The following is a 16749-nucleotide window of genomic DNA, read 5'->3' as shown; positions in this document are numbered from 1 at the left end:
CACAGTTTCCATCACCACCTCTATGCTCCTGACTCCAGCCTCAAAGTGGTTCCGGAGCACAGACCCACATTTTCAATTGCATACTATTAATAAATATCTCTTCCTGAACTTCCCAAATGCATTTCAAAATCAGCTTATCCAAAACTAACTAAGGGAGGAAGGATCATCTTTCTTCTAAATCGGGGATTTTACAAATTACAGACTACAGGCCAAAGCCAGCCCACCACCTCTATGGCCCATGATGTTTTTTATATTTTTAAAGTGTTGGGAAAAAATCAAAAGAAGATTAATATTTCGTGACACATGGAAGTTATATGAAATTTCAGTTTCAGGATCTATAAATAAAATGTCATTGGAACACAGCCACACTAACTCATTTACATATTGTCTATGGCTGATTTTGTGTTAAAACAGCAGAGAAGAAGTAACTGCAACAGATACCCCATGATCCTCAAAGCCTAAAACATTTACTTTTTGGCCCATTACAGAAAAAGTTCACCAACCCCTGGGCTAGATGAAGGGCACCATCATTCTCCCTGCCATCTAATCCAGAAATTCTAAAATCAGCTTTTTTTTTTTTAATTCACTTTTGAGCCCCTGTGTGAAGTCAGCTTATACACCTCCCTCTCCCCGAGTCCCCACTGCCTCTTCCCAGGAGCACCCACCCTGCTCCTTCTTGAACTCATTCTCACTCATGAACACGGGGGCCATCAGCTCCCCCACCGGCGGCTGAATGGAGACGTAGAACTGTCGGTTCTGGGTGCTGGGAGGGGAGAGAGACGGAGAGGAAGTAAGGCCAGCACCTCTCCCATCACCTCCTGCCTTGTCGAGAGGCAGCAGGAGAGTGAGGTCAGACCTGAGGGCCTGGGATGGCTTCCAGACCCACCTGACCGTGACATATGCCCACTGACACCACCTGCAGCTCTGGCTCATTTGACCCTGCCCCTCTCCAGCCCACCCTCCCACCCAACCACGAGCTCGACACGTACCACAGCTGGAAGTTGGCTGCCTGGGTTGAGTCACAGAAATTAATGCCCATTACAGCAGTGGCAGCTTCTCCAGGTGCCAGGGACTCTGACGTGGTGTGAGGCAGGGGAACAGGGAGGAGGGGAGCCATCACCTGACAGGTCTGGAACCCAGCCTAGCACCACTCTCCCCTCCACTATCAGAGCTGCCCAGCCCTCTATGGACCCGGCTTTCTGGGCCCCTGGAAACTGTTCCTGGTTTCCTGAAATCTAAGCACTCTTTGCCCCACCCGCCCTCACCCCCATTTAAGTCAGTCCTGAAACAACCAAGGCCCAAGTCTTCTGCCACAAACACCTCCTGCCCTGGTATGGACTCGTGCGTTTGCCAGTCTATCTTATCCACCAGGGCATGGATGTTAGATGCCATCTCTATGTCCCCATGGCCGGCCCCTGGCCTGGCACAGCAGGGTATCTCCCCAGGGGCCTCCTCCTCCACTCCCATCCAAGGCCCTTCCGCACCGATTTCGGGAAATTCCTGGATGCTGATGCCAGCAGGCAGTTTGGGGGTGCCCATGTGCAGGCCCTTGATGGGGGTATCAGAGTTGTTGGAGAAGTAGATGTGCACAGACACCATGTGGGGGTCCCCAGAGAAAGGCTGGCGGCTGAAGGCATAGTCCACAGCCAGCCCCTCGCCCGCTACACGGTGCAGCAGCTCCTGCCGCCCAACACTCGACACTGGACTCAGCAGCTAGAGTTGGGGGGATACAGAAATGAGTAAAAGAGAGCCTGTCCCAGCCTGGTCCCCACCTGCAGCCATCCAGAATGGGGACTCAAAGCTCTCCTCTCCATCACACCCCCACGCACAAATGTACACCATAGGCTGCAGCACAGAGGCGTGTCCCTCCCCCATCCTACTCACCGAGGGCACCAGAGAGGAGTCTGTGAGCGTCAGGCCTTCCAGGTCAGCAGCTAGACTGCTAGACACAACCGTAGGGGGAGACATAGGCTGGACACTGGGAGGGGTGACTGTGGGAGTAGAAAAGGACGATGATGATGATGAGGGAGAGGCAAAGTGCAGTTGGCTCGGGTTGAACACGGAGCCCTGGGCTCAAGAAGCAAACAGTTCAGCACCACGGACAGCGAGACACTCAGCTCTCAGAGAAATACCCGCTAGACCCCAGCCCCCAGACCTGGGGAGGTGGCCTGCTGCCCTCTCAGGCCTGGAGATGTGTTCTGTCTGCTCTCTGCACCCCACCCCACCCAAGACCTAAAAGAACCTGTTCCAGAGCTGCGTGGACCTAAGTCACACTCCCCAGGCCTCCTTCCCCTGGAGACTTCTACCACCCAAACTCACAGTCCTCTAGATCAAGCAGGGAGATCTCCTTGGCTGCAGGGGCACTTTTGCTGCTGGGAGGCTGCAAGAGAAAGAAGGGACGTGGCGTGAGGAAGGCAAGCACCCTGGCCTGTTCTGGGGTGGGTAGAGATACCATGGGGACTGTTCTGGACGGTAGGAGACGGCAGCGAGGGCAGGGAGGGCCCTGGCCCATGAGCACACTCCCGTCTGCCCCAAGGCTCTCACTGTTTTCCCCCTCCAGGAGGCAGGCTCCACCTGCTCGTCCTCGGACTCCGACGTCATCTCGGACTCTGACGAGCTACTGCTGGAATCGCTGCCCTCATCTGAGGACGAGCCTTCTCCTTGTCCCTCTGGCACCTTCTTCCTCTTCTTCGTCTTCCTCTTTTCACCTTCCTCCTCACTCTGTTCGCTGGAGGAAAGTGGGCACACAGGGCTCAGGCCTGGCCTGGGCACTCCCTCCTTGGCTCACAGATGCAGGGGGAGCCCTGAAAAGTGGGGTGGAGGTGGGGCACCTGGGCTCCTACGGCTGGGCCCCGGTGAGCGCTTTAAGCCGGCGGGCGCCCCTCAGGCTCCAGACCCCCGACTGCTTCTCCACGCCTCCCCCACGAGGCTCAGAGCCACCGTCGCGTGAGCTGGCCAGAGCGCGTGGGCCCACCCGCTCCGGACGAGCTCAGGGGCTCTGAGGAGACTGGCGAAGGCTGAGCGTTGGCCTTTCTTTTCCACAGGAGACCTGACGCCCCACCAGCCATCTGGCTCGCTCCCCTCTTACCTCTCGCTGCCTCCCCCTTTCTCCTCATCCTCATCCTCATCTTCATTGTCAGACTCACTGCTGGACTCCCCAGAGCCGCTGTCGCTGCTGCTCTTACTGTCCGACTCACTGTCAGACTCGGGGTCTGTGGAGGAACCGCGTCAGGCCCCCCGTCACGTGCAGGCGCCCTGGGGTCCCAGCTCCAGGCTCAGCACTGAAGCCTCAAACCCCTCTGACCCCTCCCGGCCCCAGACGCTAACTGGACCTGACCGGGACGCAGACGGCTCCGTGGACAGAGACCTGCACAAGCACTCACGCACCTGGGACACGCAATCCCTCAGGTGCACAAACACGTACAGCACCTGACGAGCAGGTGCACACCCCTCAGACACACAACCGTGCACGTGCACACCCCCTGTCACACAGGAGCACACGTGGGCAGAGCGCAGAGGGCCACACCCTGCCCATGTCCTCACCACTGTCTGCTGACTCCGTGGGGCCTGACTCCCCCTCAGAGTCTGAGTAGAAGGGTTTTTCCTTCTCCTTCCTCTTCTCCCGACTTGAGCACTTGGTCCACTCGGGTACCTGGGGAGGGGTGGCGTCGTGTTGTCATGGTTGGCGGTGGGGAAGGAAAGCACAGGCCTTTCTTACCCTTTGCCCCACCTCTTCTGGGACCCTACCTGGTCCTGTCCCCAGAAGGGAGTAATGGGGGAGGGGGGAAGGGGTCCCGCCCATGGAGGGGAGGGGACACTGCTCACAGAGGGGCACTGCCAAACCAAGGAGGGGACAGCAGAGGGAAGGCCCAGGCGCACAGCACACGGGGGAGGGGAGAGAGCACGGCACACGGAGGGGAGACCTCAGTGTGTTCGCCCAGCAGGCCCACGTGGGTCTCAATAAGGGAGAGATCTTCTTCCTGTGTGTGGGGAGCGTGTCAGGGGGCTGGGCCAGCACTGCCAGGGCTCCTTGCTGTCTGTCCCCTGCTGCACACACACAGTTCCACCCTCCCCCGCTACTGACCTCCACGTTGCGCACGGATGGGTCTGGGGCTTCCTCTGGCCAGTCCGGGAGCTCCTGGTAGCCTGTGGCCTTGGCATTGAGCAAGTGGGACAGCGAGCCCAGCTGGAAGTGGTCCCGGTCTGGGGACAGGTTTAGAAGTCAGGCCAGTAGGAGCAGTGAGGAAATGCCCTGGGAGTTGTTTCCTGGGTGGGGCAGGGTGGCGATTCTGGCCAGGACGCCCTAGCTGGGTAGGGGAGGAGGATGGTGTGTCCCCTAATGGCTCTTCCATGCTGACTGCACCTGCGGGCCCACATGCTGGAATAAAAGGCTGTCCAGCCCGTCCAGAGCAGGGACTGGGGCAGGGAGGTGGCCTGCAGAGGTGGGCAGGAGACTCTGGGCCCAGAGGTGCTGCCAGCCTGTCTGCTCGGGTCTCCTGTGGGGAGGCAAAAGTGTGAGTGTGGCTTCTCCTCCAGGGTGGTGGGGCAGTGTGCTACTGCACAGCCAGGCCTGGGAGGGAGGCCGGGCGGACGAGGATGCAGCTGTAAGAGGCCGGCCAGGCGTGTCTGGTCAGGCTCCATGGGGAGGTGAGCAGTCACATGGAGTGTGAACAGAGTCAGGGTCAGAGGTCGAGGCGTGTCTGGTCAGGCTCCGTGGGGAGGTGAGCAGTCACATGGAGTGTGAACAGAGTCAGGTCAGAGGTCGAGACGTGTCTAGTCAGGCTCCGTGGGGAGGTGAGCAGTCACATGGGGGTATGAACAGAGTCAGGGTCAGGGTCAGGGTCAGAGGCCAGGCATGGGCAGTGAGGGAGAAAGGGACCATTGCCCTTCTTCCTTGTAGGTTTTCCAAACTGCCCCTGCTCCTCAGAATCTCCCTGTTCCTGAGACCCAGGGAAGAGAAGAGGAACAGAAAGACACCAAGAGGACTGAGCTTCGTGGGGGAGGCTCCTCTCCTGTGTGGGGCCTGGGGTCCAGAGAGCCAGCTGGAGGGCCCTCTGGTCCCAGGCCCCTCTCAGAGCCCTTGTCATGGGAGAGGGGCCTAAGGACCAAGCCCGTGACTGGAGGCAAGGCTGGAGGCCTGGGGTTTGGGCTGACCTCTAGTGACTCAGCTCGCAGAGTGCTGCAATGGCTTTCTCAGGACCTTTATTAAGTACATGCCCTTCCTTTCTGTGCTGTTGCACGTTCTGCCTTCCTGGGCCCTTGGCATTTAAAATCTCGATGTAGACCCCCAAGCCGGTGCCTGCTCAGGGAGGGAGACGAAGGGGGAGCATGAGGAAGGGCAGGAAGGCGGACGCTTGGGTGAGAGATGGGCAGTGGTTGTGGGTGGGTGGAGGAGCGAGTAAGCCTCGGTGCTGCAGGAGGGCGAAAGGGGTGAGCCAGCGGCAGGACTGGCATCCCAGGGGTCCTGCCCACAGAGCCTGGTGCCTGGCTGAGGCTCGGCCCAGAGGAGGCTGGGGCTGGGGACCCTGGCCAATTCCTGGCCTTCCCCGCGGGAGGTTACCCTTGGTTTCAGTTCCCACCTTTGAAGGATGACTCCAAGACTGGGGCTGGTTTAGGTGCCAGGAAGAGCTTCTTGGCATGGCGGCTGAGGGCCCCGCCCTGCTCCGAAGGGACAATGAGCTGCCGGGTGAAGCGCGCTCGGTCACGGATATCGTAGTTCTGGTCGTACTTGGCCAGACTCAGCACATACTGGGTCAGCAGCTTGGTCTAGGGGAACGAGAAGAGGTGGGTCAGCAACTGACAGAGGGTGGGACCCAGGAGGCTCTGAACCAGACGATCTTCAAGCCGACACCTCGGAGCAGAGCTCCTCCTCTACCCCTCATGACTGGCCACCTCCACCCAGCGTCCCTTGCCCGCCCTGCCACAGCTCTGGGCTCCCGTTTCCTCCCGTCTCTCTGGCCCTGACCCTTGACCCCAGCTTTGACAGCTGCCCCTTTGGATCTTCCTGCCTCTTGGCTCTAGACTCCAAGCTTCCTCAGGTTTGTGGTCCCACCACCCCACACCCGGCCAACCTCTTCACTCTGGGGTGGCAGGGTGAGTGGAGGTCTGGAACGTTCTGCCAGACCTCACAGTTTCCAGGCTAAGACATCAAAAACAGTGGGGGAGTGGATAAACAGGGGTCCCTTTGGCAGGGGCTGCCCTCATGCCCTATCGACCCACATGGCAGTTTCTGAGCAGCCCAGGGGTCTCAAAGCCTCCAGGCCTTCCCTAGTAGGTTCTAATGAGATCAGAGCAAACTACAGCTGCCCGTGGGTTTGCCGAAGTCACATGGGGTTCACAGTCTGCAGTCAAAGCAGCTGCATCCAAGGGCCTAAAATCTCCATTTTCTCCCTTGATCTTCCAGGGGTGGGGAACCTGCAGCCTTCTGCACATGTGGCCTTCTGGATCCTTGAGTGTGGCTTTTTGACTACAGAACAAAAGGGATTTGTTCCATAGACTTTGGATTCAGTCGAGGGGCCACACGTGGGGATCTAGAGGGCCACATGTGGCCCTGAGGCCGCAGGTTCCCCACCAACACAACAGGGGCAGCAGCCCTCATTTACCGAGTGGCCTCTGGCACTAGGCACCCAGCTAGGTGCCCCATGCCATCTTATTTAACCTCCCCAACCCTTCAGAGAGGTCGGCGTCACTGCCCCCACCTTACGGAGGAGAATCAGAGTCATCAAGTCACTTCTCCTGGTGGAGGAGCCCATCGGGGCTGTACCCAGCCTGCACCCACTGCAGCCGCACCCCGTCTCCTTCCCTTCGCTGCCTTCTGCTGACGTAAGGAGGCTGCCCTGACCCAGGCCTCCCTGTCTCCATCTCTTGTGACCAAGATCAAAACCACCAAGTAGTCAACAGCCAGGGGGCCCAGGGGCAGCAGAATCAACAGGAGGGAGCCCAGAACCGACTCCGGTCTTCCTGAGGTTTACGGTGACATACTGTCATGCCCTTCCGGCAGGGACATCAGGCAGATGTCTAGGAGGGGCAGAGCCCCCCGACGCTGATCCAGAGTCACAGCAGCTGCTGTGGCAGAATTGCCCCACACCACTCTAGAGAGCCACTGTGGCTCCACCCTCCTACCTACAACATGGCCCCCAAGGACTCTGGTGGCCTCACATTCAGCTCGGTCTCTTCCAGCACAGCAGCACCTGCAGTGCTGTTCTAGTCACTGATAAGCACTCCCACCCATGCTCCCCTAATAGAATGGATTAAAAAATATGGAAATAAGGCCGGGCGCAGTGGCTCACGCCTGTAATCCTAGCACTCTGGGAGGCCGAGGTGGGCGGATCGTTTGAGCTCAGGAGTTCAAGACCAGCCTGAGCAAGAGCAAGACCCCATCTCTACTAAAAATAGAAAGAAATTATATGGACAGCTAAAAATATATATAGAAAAAATTAGCCGGGCATGGTGGTTCATGCCTGTAGTCCCAGCTACTCGGGAGGCTGAGGCAGTAGGATCGCTTAAGCCCAGGAGTTTGAGGTTGCTGTGAGCTAGGCTGACGCCACGGCACTCACTCTAGCCTGGGCAACAGAGTGAGACTCTGTCTCAAAAAAAATAAATAAATAAAAAATAAAAAAATAAAAATATGGAAGTAAGATGATGCTGTCGCAGTGGACATCACCAACCTGCCCCTCCCTTGGCCAGACACCATCTGACCAGCGAGGCTGGTGGATGCCCTTATCAGCGTGGTCCATTATCAAGGTGCTCTATCCCCACTTTGGCTTGGACAGTGTCCTCCACAGACTTCCCAGCTGCCTGATCACAGACTCCCCCCTCCTGCTAAAGTCCTTGCCTAGTTCTAGAAAGAACTGCTCAGGATCTGGATCCATCTGTCCACAGCCTGGACTGCGTGTCCACAGCCAAAAAAAGGCAGCACTGGTTCACCACCGCAACACTGCAGGATTTGCCTGTAACAATTCATGACCGTTCCCCATGGAAAGGACCCCTGCCCACCTAGCCAGCACGTGCAGGAATGACAGGCTGCTCAAGAAGGCCTATGACACACGCTTCAGCACACCAAGAACAGAACAAGGCTCCCACTGACCAATGCGCTCCAGCTGCCCAAGTGGGGAACACTGACTCCTCCCTTTCCATAACCTCTGCCAACACACCTGCTACCTTGCAACCACCTGTTAAATCATGCTTAGAAAACTGGCTATTCAGAAAAAATAAATAAAATAATGCTCACCTCACACACTACACACAAATAAGCTCTAGATGGATGTGGCAGACAGACCCTAAGGTCTTCCCTGCCAGTCCCTGCTTCCTGGTATTTATGCCTTTGTGCAATCCCCTCCCCTTGGCTAGTGGCATGACCCGAGACTTGCTTCTAACCAATAGGACATGGCAAAGGTAATGGGGTGTAACATAATCTTAATGTCTCATAAGAGTATGTTTCACTATGCAAGTCTCCATCTTGCTAGTAGACTGGCTCTCGAGGCCTTCTCCCTTGTGGCTTTGAAGAAATACGTGGCCATGCCAGGAGGCCCACATGACAAGGAGCTAAAGGTGGCCTCTAGAAGCTGAGGGCAGTCCCCAGCTGACAGCCAGTAAGAAGCCAAGGCCTCAGTCCTACAACTGCAAGCAACTAGATCCTGCATCATGTGAGCTGGAAGTGAACCCTTCCCTAGCAGAGCCTCCAGATGAAAACCCAGCCGTGGCCGACACCTCAATCGCAGCTTCGCACGGGACCCAACTAACCCACACCTGGACTTCTGACCTGTAGAAACTGTGAGAAAATAAACAAGTGCTGTTTCAATCCACTAAGTTGATGGTGATTTATTACGCAGCAGTACAAAACTAATACAGTGGATTAAAAAATGTGAACATAGAAAAAAAAATCTGGAGGAAATTCTAAGTGAAAATTTTAACTAATATGTGAATGGGAAAAAACTTTCTTAACATGACAGCATTGGAAGAAAACAAATGAAAATATTAAAATATTGGACAATACACAAATGTACAACTTCTGGATAACTAGATATAGGCACCAAAAAGTTGTTTTCTAAAAAAGCTAAGGAAGTAGATTAATGGTGGTCTCTTCTAAGTGGTATACTTATGGATGGCTTAAACTTTTAATTAGTATTTTTCTGGATTTTCAAAATGTTCTATGAGGAACATGCATTATCTTTAGAATATAAAAAAAACGTTAAGTATTTTTCTTTCTTAATTCTGTAGAATTGATCAGAATCTTCTATTCATTGTAGAGGAAGTCAGATGGGATGGTTGTAGCTCCCACTGTGCTCCGGGAAGACCCTCCCACACACATCTCACCTGGCACGTAATAGCAAACTCACCCACCAGAAGCATTCCAGGCCATTGCCCCAGGTGCTACATGTTCAAGTGACCGTAACCACCACCTTCACTACCACCACCCCCTCAAGCCTGCCGTCACTGCATCTACTGAGCCTTTGTGGCCTCTGGTCTAGAATCTGATCATCTGCTGATCAATAGCAGGGCAGGGGCCTCATCTTGGTCATCTCCTTGGCCTCAGCGTAGGCCAGGATCTGGTGTGCAGTGGGATAGGAAGTTGCGAGGAATGACTGGGACTGCTGGGGCCTTTCAGTAGGCCCAGACTACAACCCAAGTCACAGGAGGGGAGCATCACTGCCGTTTTGCAAGGATGGTCATGTGTGCATTGGAACCACCTCCCTTCTAGTACAGCAAGAATCTCCTCTCTCCACAAGTCCCAGGAGAGGCTGGGAAGAAAGAAGGGAGAAAAAAAGGGGGGACAAAAGTTCTCTTTATTAAACCAAAGAACCATTTTAAGGGGCCTGTGTCTGCAAAGACACACCTTCAGGTGAAGGGTGGCCTGGTGGCACAGTGTCCATGTGCCTGACCAGCCTATGCTGGATGCCCTGCTGGGGACTGGGACCCCTTGTGCCCTGCCTTGGAGGGGGCTTCAGCTATATATAGCTACAGTTGTCTACGCTAAACCTGGCTACAGCTCTTACTGATCTGTGCTTGAAATGTTTATTTTTGTCCTGTTTCTCCTACTTGACTATGAGCATTTGGAGGCCAATAACATGTCTCATTCTTAGCCACATCCCCAGGACACAGTCCAGAGCCAGGTAAATAGCAGGCACTCAGGGAATGTGGGCCAAATAAACGAGCAAATGCACGTGCAGCTAACAGCAACAACCTGGGGAACCGCGCGTGGACAGGTGCAGGCTTATGAAAACGTGCCAACTTTGCCATCCTGGGGCTCAGAACCCTGGCTCGGTCCTGGGCATGTCAGGAGCCTACCTGGGTGACTCCCCCTGCCATGCTGCTTCACCTTGCAAACATTTCTCCCACAGCTCCTTCCTCCCATCTGAACAAAGGAAGCACACAATTATTTGTTCAATGACTGAATGCCTCCCCACGGAGCTCCCTTGTAACTTCCTTCTCTCTGGTCTGCTTCCCCACAACACTGAGACCCAAAGGCTCAGCACCTGGTTGCCTCCATGTGGAGCTGCTGTCCTTTCTGACTCCTGCTAAGGGTTCCAGCACTTGGTGACCGTGCCTACCCCAGCACGAGGCTCTGGAGCTCACTCTAGTCACCATGGATCAAAGGAGTCACTGAGGAAGCACAAGTGCCACCATCCAGAGTCTCCCATGGGATGGCAAAGAGGCCACCTTTAGGGCTGGCAAGGATGTTCCACTCTCCAGGGTATAGGTCTGCCGCAGAGCCCAGCCACTCACCCAGATGTTTTGCTTCAAGGGTTGGTAAACTCTTTCCATAAAGGGCCAGGGAATAACTATCTTAGGCTTTGCAGGCCATACAGTCTGTTGCAATTAGTCATCTGTGCTGTCATAGCACAAAAGCAGCCACAGATGACATGTAAATGAATGAATGTGGCCGTGTTCCAATAAAACTTTAAACTGTATTAATGAAAACTGGCAGCAGGCTAGATTTGGCCCATGGGCAGTAGTTTGACAATCCTTGTTCTACTTAACTCAGTGGACAATGAGTGTGGCAACTGCCGTGGTGTTAATGTCCCCAACACCTCGAAAAGCTCTGTACATTGTACTTTATTCTTAGGAGAATCTCTTGGAACAACCTTGGGGGATGCAGATACCCAAGAGGTTCTTAACACCCTGATATTCCTGCTTAGATGCACCTCATCCTTGGCTACGGCACCTCCGGTAACCTTTCACCTTCGGAATGACAATGGCCATCAGTACCACCCAAGCCCGAGCAGAGACTCGCCCCCTTATCGCTGGCACACACTGGCCGAGCATCGCCAAGCTTTCAGAGGCGGCACAGACCACGTGTCCCGGGATGCGTGCTGTCCCACAGTGACAGGCACTCCCTTAGCCCCAACCAGATGTGCCTCCTCACAGCTCCAGTGTTCCAAGGGTGGCAGATAGGGGCTCCGCTACTAGCAGACTGGAGGTCACAGCCTCATAGGAGAGCCATTTCAACAGTGACTACCAGCCTAACCAGGCCCTTGAGTCCCCAGAATAGCTGTGGACACTGGGTAGCATTGGTTACCTGGGCAGACTAGACACCTGCCCTGATTTCCTTTTTATGCAAGAGGAGCTGGTGGTGGACCTGCCTAGGGAGGGCCAAAAGAATGCTGCCTAGGCAGTTTCTGGGGACCAGAGTATCTTGGGGGAGGGCATCTCTCAATCTTGACCTGTTTTTTGTTTGTTTTTGAGACAGGGTCTTGTTCTGTTGCCTGGGCTGGAGTACAGTGGCATCATCACAGCTCACTGCAACCTCCAACTCCTGGGCTCCAGTGATCCTTCTGCCTCAGCCTCCCACCAGCTAGGATTACAGGCATGCGCCAATATGTCCAGCTAATTTTTCTATTTTAGTTTTATTTTTTTGTAGAGACAGGGTCTTGCTATGTTGCTCAGGCTGGTCTTGAGCTCCTGGCCTCAAGTGATCCTCCCACCTTGGCCTCCCAAAGTACATTACAGGTACGAGCCACCGCCCCCAGCCAATCTTTACCTGCTTGGAGTTGGTCAGGTAGAGCTTGGCTGCTAGGTTGATGATCTGCAGCTTGACAATATCCTCTTCTGCTGTGAATGACTTGGCCATTTTTCTCAGGACATCAGGTGCAATCCTGGGGACATGCTCACAGTATTCCCCAATGAGCCACAGGATGCTGGCTCGGGCCATGGGCACCTGCCAGTGTGGGAGAGGAGTTAGGACTGGGGTAAATGTGGGAACGTGGGTAGGGACATGGACTGCCAGGGAAATGCCACTGCTCCCACCTATGCTGGCCTGTGCTATTATGGGTTCTCTGGACATGGGAGTGGGGGCCGGTGGGAGAGAGGTTAAAAGGTGGGCATTTCCTGGACAGCATCTCTCCTCTTCCCTAGAGCTCATTAGCATGGGCAGAGCCTTCAGGCCCCAAAGTCAGTCATGGTTTAAAAGACTGATTTTCTGGATTCATTGTACCCTCCCTACTTCATTGCCATGTTACTCTTCCTGAAATCTTTAGGAACGCCTGCTTTGGATGTTTCAACTGGGCAGTGCAACAGAAAAAAACACAGGATTTGTCAGTCAGCCATCCTTGGCCTGAGCTTCAGAGAGAAAACAAGAGTGGCGGTAAAGGCCACGGAGCTCAGCAAGGGTTCCCCAAAGGGAGGGCAAATCTTAGGCAACAAGGTTAGGGTAACACGGTCCAGTATCTCTCCTCCTCCTATCTGAAGATGTTTCTGAGCCAATGTGGAAGGTTTGGTAGTTGATTTTGATAAGGCTAGAGTATTTGATTATAGCCTCTTAAAATCATGGGGAGGATGACACTGGGGTGAGGAGAGAAACACGTGGCTACTCCCTCACCTGGATGTTGTCTGTGAGCTTTGCCAAGTGTTTGATGATCTCTCCATGTTGTGCCGGCTGCATCTGCAGCAGCTTCTTAATGACGACCACTGACTCTGCGACCACAAGCTCTATGGAACGAAAATGAGCGTGTGGACCCCAGGACAGTCAGATGGCCAAACCCAGGTGGTGGACACATCTGCAATGCCCCCAGGCCCTGGGATCTCTTCCTCAACCCCCTGCACTTCTCTAGCAGCCCTCAGAGGTGTAGGAACACCTGGACACCAATCAAGGCAGACAGACCAATGGACACACGTGCCTAGGCAGACAGGTGGATACCCACTGGCCAGCAGAGTCAGACCTGCAGGCACCTCTGATCATCAAGGTCAGACACTCAGACAGCCAAACACTGACCATCGCGGTTGGATAGCAGCTGCACCAGGCCGTTGAGGCAGGTGTCACGGACTCGGCCGATGTTAGTTGCACAGCGTCCAATAGCCTGGATCGTGGCTGCCACAAAGTCCTTGTCCATGCTTCGAATGTAGGTCTGTGAGACAACACAACAGAGTAATCCTTAGCAGGTAGTGACCCTTTGGTGACTCTGCAGGCTTGAGGGTGACCTTTAGGAAGGCTGTGAGCCCTCATTTTATGACTCATCAGGCCAGAGACTAAATCTTGGGAGAGGGAATGATACTTCCACACCACACCCAGTGATTCCTCAGAGCCCAAAGCCAGCAGAAGGCATTGGAAGGGAAACTGAGATAACGGTTTCTCCAGCTTTGGGCTCCTATGAGGAGGTTTGACCCACCAGGGCAATTCTCACTGAGAACAGGGATCTGAAGGGCCCCTCTCGGGGGCCCATCCAGCTGGGAGCAGCCCCCCCACCGGCTTGCACCTGGAATTCCCGCAGGACAGTAGGAATGTTGGTCTCATTGGCCAGGTTGGTCAGCACCTCCAGCTGCAGGGACGGGTGGAGAGGCAGAAAACAGGCAGGGTGGTCAGTGGGCTTTCTACGCTTTCATTCCAAGCACACTTCACAGACCAGGAAACAATCCTCAGGACAGCCCTGCATCATCCTTGGACTAATGACAGAACTGACGGGTCATGAAACTTGTCTGAAATTCAAGAGGACCGGTTTGCCTCTTAAATGGATCCCCTACAGAGTGTGCTTAGAGTATGATCATGTCAGACCCCTTGAAAACTTAAAGCTACCTATTGATTGTAGGCTAGAGATCTACATCTTTATTATGGTAAGTTCCTGAATAGTCTGCCCACGGTGTGCCTCTGCTCTCCTACCACTTACCCTCCAGCCCTTTAGGCCCAGTGCCACGCCCCTTCCCGTGTCCTGTGTGTGGAGCGTGTGGAGCGGTTCTCTTCTCCATCCCTGCATAATTCATGCTCAGTTCTCAGGCCTCAGCTCAGGCCTCATATCATCAAGGCAAACTTCCCTGACACCAGAATACATGAGATCTCCCTATTTTATGCCCTTATAGTGCTCTGCACTCTTTCTTACCATATTTTGTTTAATTTTTAAATTTTTAAAATTTTTTAGAGACAAGGTCTCACTGTGTTACTCAGGCTGATCTCAAGTGATTCTCCCACCTCAGCCTCCCAAGTAGCTGGGATTAAAGGCACGACGAGCCACCAGTCTGGCTTCTTTCTTACCACATTTTATAAACAGATTTTTATGTTTATCTTGTGATTAGTTGCTTAATGTCTCCTGCTCCGCCTAACCAGACTGTAAGCTCCACAAGAACAGGTCCCTGATGAGTTTGCTCCATCTTGTACCTCCACATCTGCAGTCCCCAACCCCCGGGCCATGGCCTGGTACCAGTACATGGCCTGTTAGGAAATGGGCCGTGCATCACCAACTGAGCTCCGCAACCCCCCAGCCCCACCCCAATGGGCCGTGGAAAAACTGTCTTCCATGAAACCAGTCCCTGGTGCCAAAAAGGTTGGGGATCGCTGGTTTAGGTGCAGCAACATGGCGGATACAGAGTGGATGTTCAGAAGGGTTGGGAGGATTAACTGTTGCTGAAGGAATCACTCAACAAAGAGGGAGCAGCGCAGGAGCGGAGTGGAAGCATGGGCTCCTGCCAGTCTTCCTGTCTGCGTGTGTTTGCAGGAAAGCCTGAAGGGGCAGGTGTGAGGGAGCCCTAACACCGTGGGTGGGAGAAAGAAAGCTGCAGTGGGAAAAGCATGAACCTTGGAGTCAGCAGAGTTGTGTGACCTCGCTCTCCTGAGTCTGCATTTTCATAAAATGGAGATGATGTACACTTCCTGGAGTTATTATGAAAGTCAAGTTACTTCACATGTGAAGAGTGGCAGGTGTATACCAGGTACCAGGCAAAGGGCAGTTACCTGCTCCCCACTCTCATTGGCTGGGCTCCCTGAACACACAGCTCCAGCTGGGGCAGCCATGGGCTCAGAAATAGGCAGCAAGGGGGCCTCTGGGAGTTGTTTGAGTGGGTGTGCACGGTAGGGAGGTGTGGGAGCGCCGCATGCACTTCCGCCCACCACTCACCTTCAGGATCTTGATCTGGGTGGGGTCGGTGGACCTGATGTAGAAGCTCTTCAGGTAGGGCTCAAACATACCCTGCACGAGAGGGGCAGCGCCAGGCAGCTCCACTGCAGCCCCAGGCCTGCCTCTTCCCCACAGCCACCCTCTGCTGCCGGCCCAGGGCCCAGGATCCTTCCCCACCTCACCACCGTCCTCCACTCAAGTCTTCCCTCCCCATCGCAGAGCTGGCCGGCTCTTTATTCACTGGGCACCCCCTCAGCGGCCCTTCAGGGTCCAGGCCCTGCTCGCCGCCTGTATTTGGAGTCTCCCCTTCCCATGCTCTGCACAGCCAGGGATTTGTTCATCTCGCCTTTCCTCTGCCCGGGAACCGCCCCAACAGCGCCCCAGAGCCCGCTAGAGCCGGCCGGCCCGGGGCTGCGAGGGCAGGCGCGGTCGCATGCTCACCCGGCGCTTGATGGACATGGTGGCCACGTTCTGCAGCACGACATACTGCACCTCACTGCGGAGAAGACCGGGCAGAAGTCCCTGGCCCCTCGGTTGGGGCAGGGGCAAAGGGTGAGGGGAAGAGATGGACCAGACGGTTGGGAGGAGAGGACCCGAGGGAGGCGGGTAGGCTTACGGTGGAGGAGGGTGGTGGGGCAGGGACCCGGGCGGCCCGTGGGGGCGGGGGCGCAAGGCAGGGGGCGGGACCCGGGCGGCCAGGGGGCGGGTCCAGGGCTGCGCCCACCTGTGGCTGCGCAGCAGGCGCACGAGCGCCTTGGCGATGACGCCCACCTCCGCCTTGGGCGCCAGGTGGAAGTAGAGCTGCGCCACCGCCATGACCACGGCGGCGCTGCGGCTCTGCAGCAGCGGCTTCGTGTTGCGCAGCAGCAGCCGGTGGTCCGGATCCATGACGTAGGGCTTCCGGGCAGGCAGGGTCGAGGCCGCCGCGTCCTCCGACCCCGCACCCTTGGCCTCGTCCTCCTCCGAGCCGTAGAAGGCTTTCTCCGGGTTCTCCTCCAGCAGGGATTCCTGCAGGAGACAGACGGGCCGTGGGCGCCGCCCCGGGGCCGCTCCTCCCCGGGACTGGGCCCACTTACGTTCTGGGTGGGGCTCAGGAACTGCGTGCGGGCGTAGCGCGTGAGCATGCTGATGATGACCACCTGGCCCCACTCCTCCACGTCGATGAGCAGGTTGCACAGTTTCCGGTAGTTTTTGTGTATCAGGTCGATGCGCTCTGGGCAAACCTCCTCGAAGGCCATCACCACACTGCCCGCCACCAGCTGGGGAACGGACAAAGCCAAGAGAGGGTGACCGTGAAGGACAGAAGAGCCACTGTCCGTCACCACCCATCCCGGTGTGCCCATATACACGCACCGTGGTCTTGTCCGCCAGAAGCTTCTCAATGACTTCTATCAGCTGGTCCTTCTGGTCAGAGTCCAAACTGAGGGGG

The 16749-nt window shown here is 55.5% G+C and overlaps 1 protein-coding gene across 3 annotated transcripts in view; it reads right to left on the bottom strand.

Annotated features, from left to right (window-relative positions):
- The window catches only part of AP3B2 (adaptor related protein complex 3 subunit beta 2), a 33435-nt gene that overhangs the window by 1891 nt on the left and 14795 nt on the right, over positions 1 to 16749 (bottom strand). For 2 of the 3 annotated variants that reach the window (XM_069465658.1, XM_069465659.1), the window contains 19 exons: positions 16674 to 16740; positions 16397 to 16579; positions 16045 to 16328; positions 15762 to 15816; positions 15321 to 15392; positions 13692 to 13754; positions 13211 to 13343; positions 12818 to 12927; positions 11981 to 12157; positions 5580 to 5766; positions 4085 to 4203; positions 3544 to 3652; positions 3089 to 3212; positions 2545 to 2728; positions 2320 to 2380; positions 1885 to 1991; positions 1485 to 1713; positions 990 to 1074; positions 666 to 763 (listed from right to left, as the gene is read on the bottom strand). In XM_069465658.1, coding sequence (XP_069321759.1) covers positions 666 to 763; positions 990 to 1074; positions 1485 to 1713; positions 1885 to 1991; positions 2320 to 2380; positions 2545 to 2728; positions 3089 to 3212; positions 3544 to 3652; positions 4085 to 4203; positions 5580 to 5766; positions 11981 to 12157; positions 12818 to 12927; positions 13211 to 13343; positions 13692 to 13754; positions 15321 to 15392; positions 15762 to 15816; positions 16045 to 16328; positions 16397 to 16579; positions 16674 to 16740 — 2447 coding nt within the window. Of the gene's footprint in view, positions 1 to 665; positions 764 to 989; positions 1075 to 1484; positions 1714 to 1884; positions 1992 to 2319; positions 2381 to 2544; positions 2729 to 3088; positions 3213 to 3543; positions 3653 to 3923; positions 3981 to 4084; positions 4204 to 5579; positions 5767 to 11980; positions 12158 to 12817; positions 12928 to 13210; positions 13344 to 13691; positions 13755 to 15320; positions 15393 to 15761; positions 15817 to 16044; positions 16329 to 16396; positions 16580 to 16673; positions 16741 to 16749 lie in introns of all 3 variants that reach the window. The other variant, XM_069465657.1, reaches the window with a different exon arrangement.

This window comes from Eulemur rufifrons, chromosome 3, assembly GCF_041146395.1.
Source record: "Eulemur rufifrons isolate Redbay chromosome 3, OSU_ERuf_1, whole genome shotgun sequence".
Classification (NCBI taxonomy): Eukaryota; Metazoa; Chordata; class Mammalia; order Primates; family Lemuridae; genus Eulemur; species Eulemur rufifrons.
Note: the sequence above shows the minus strand (reverse complement) of the source record. Positions and strands in the feature narration are given on the sequence as shown.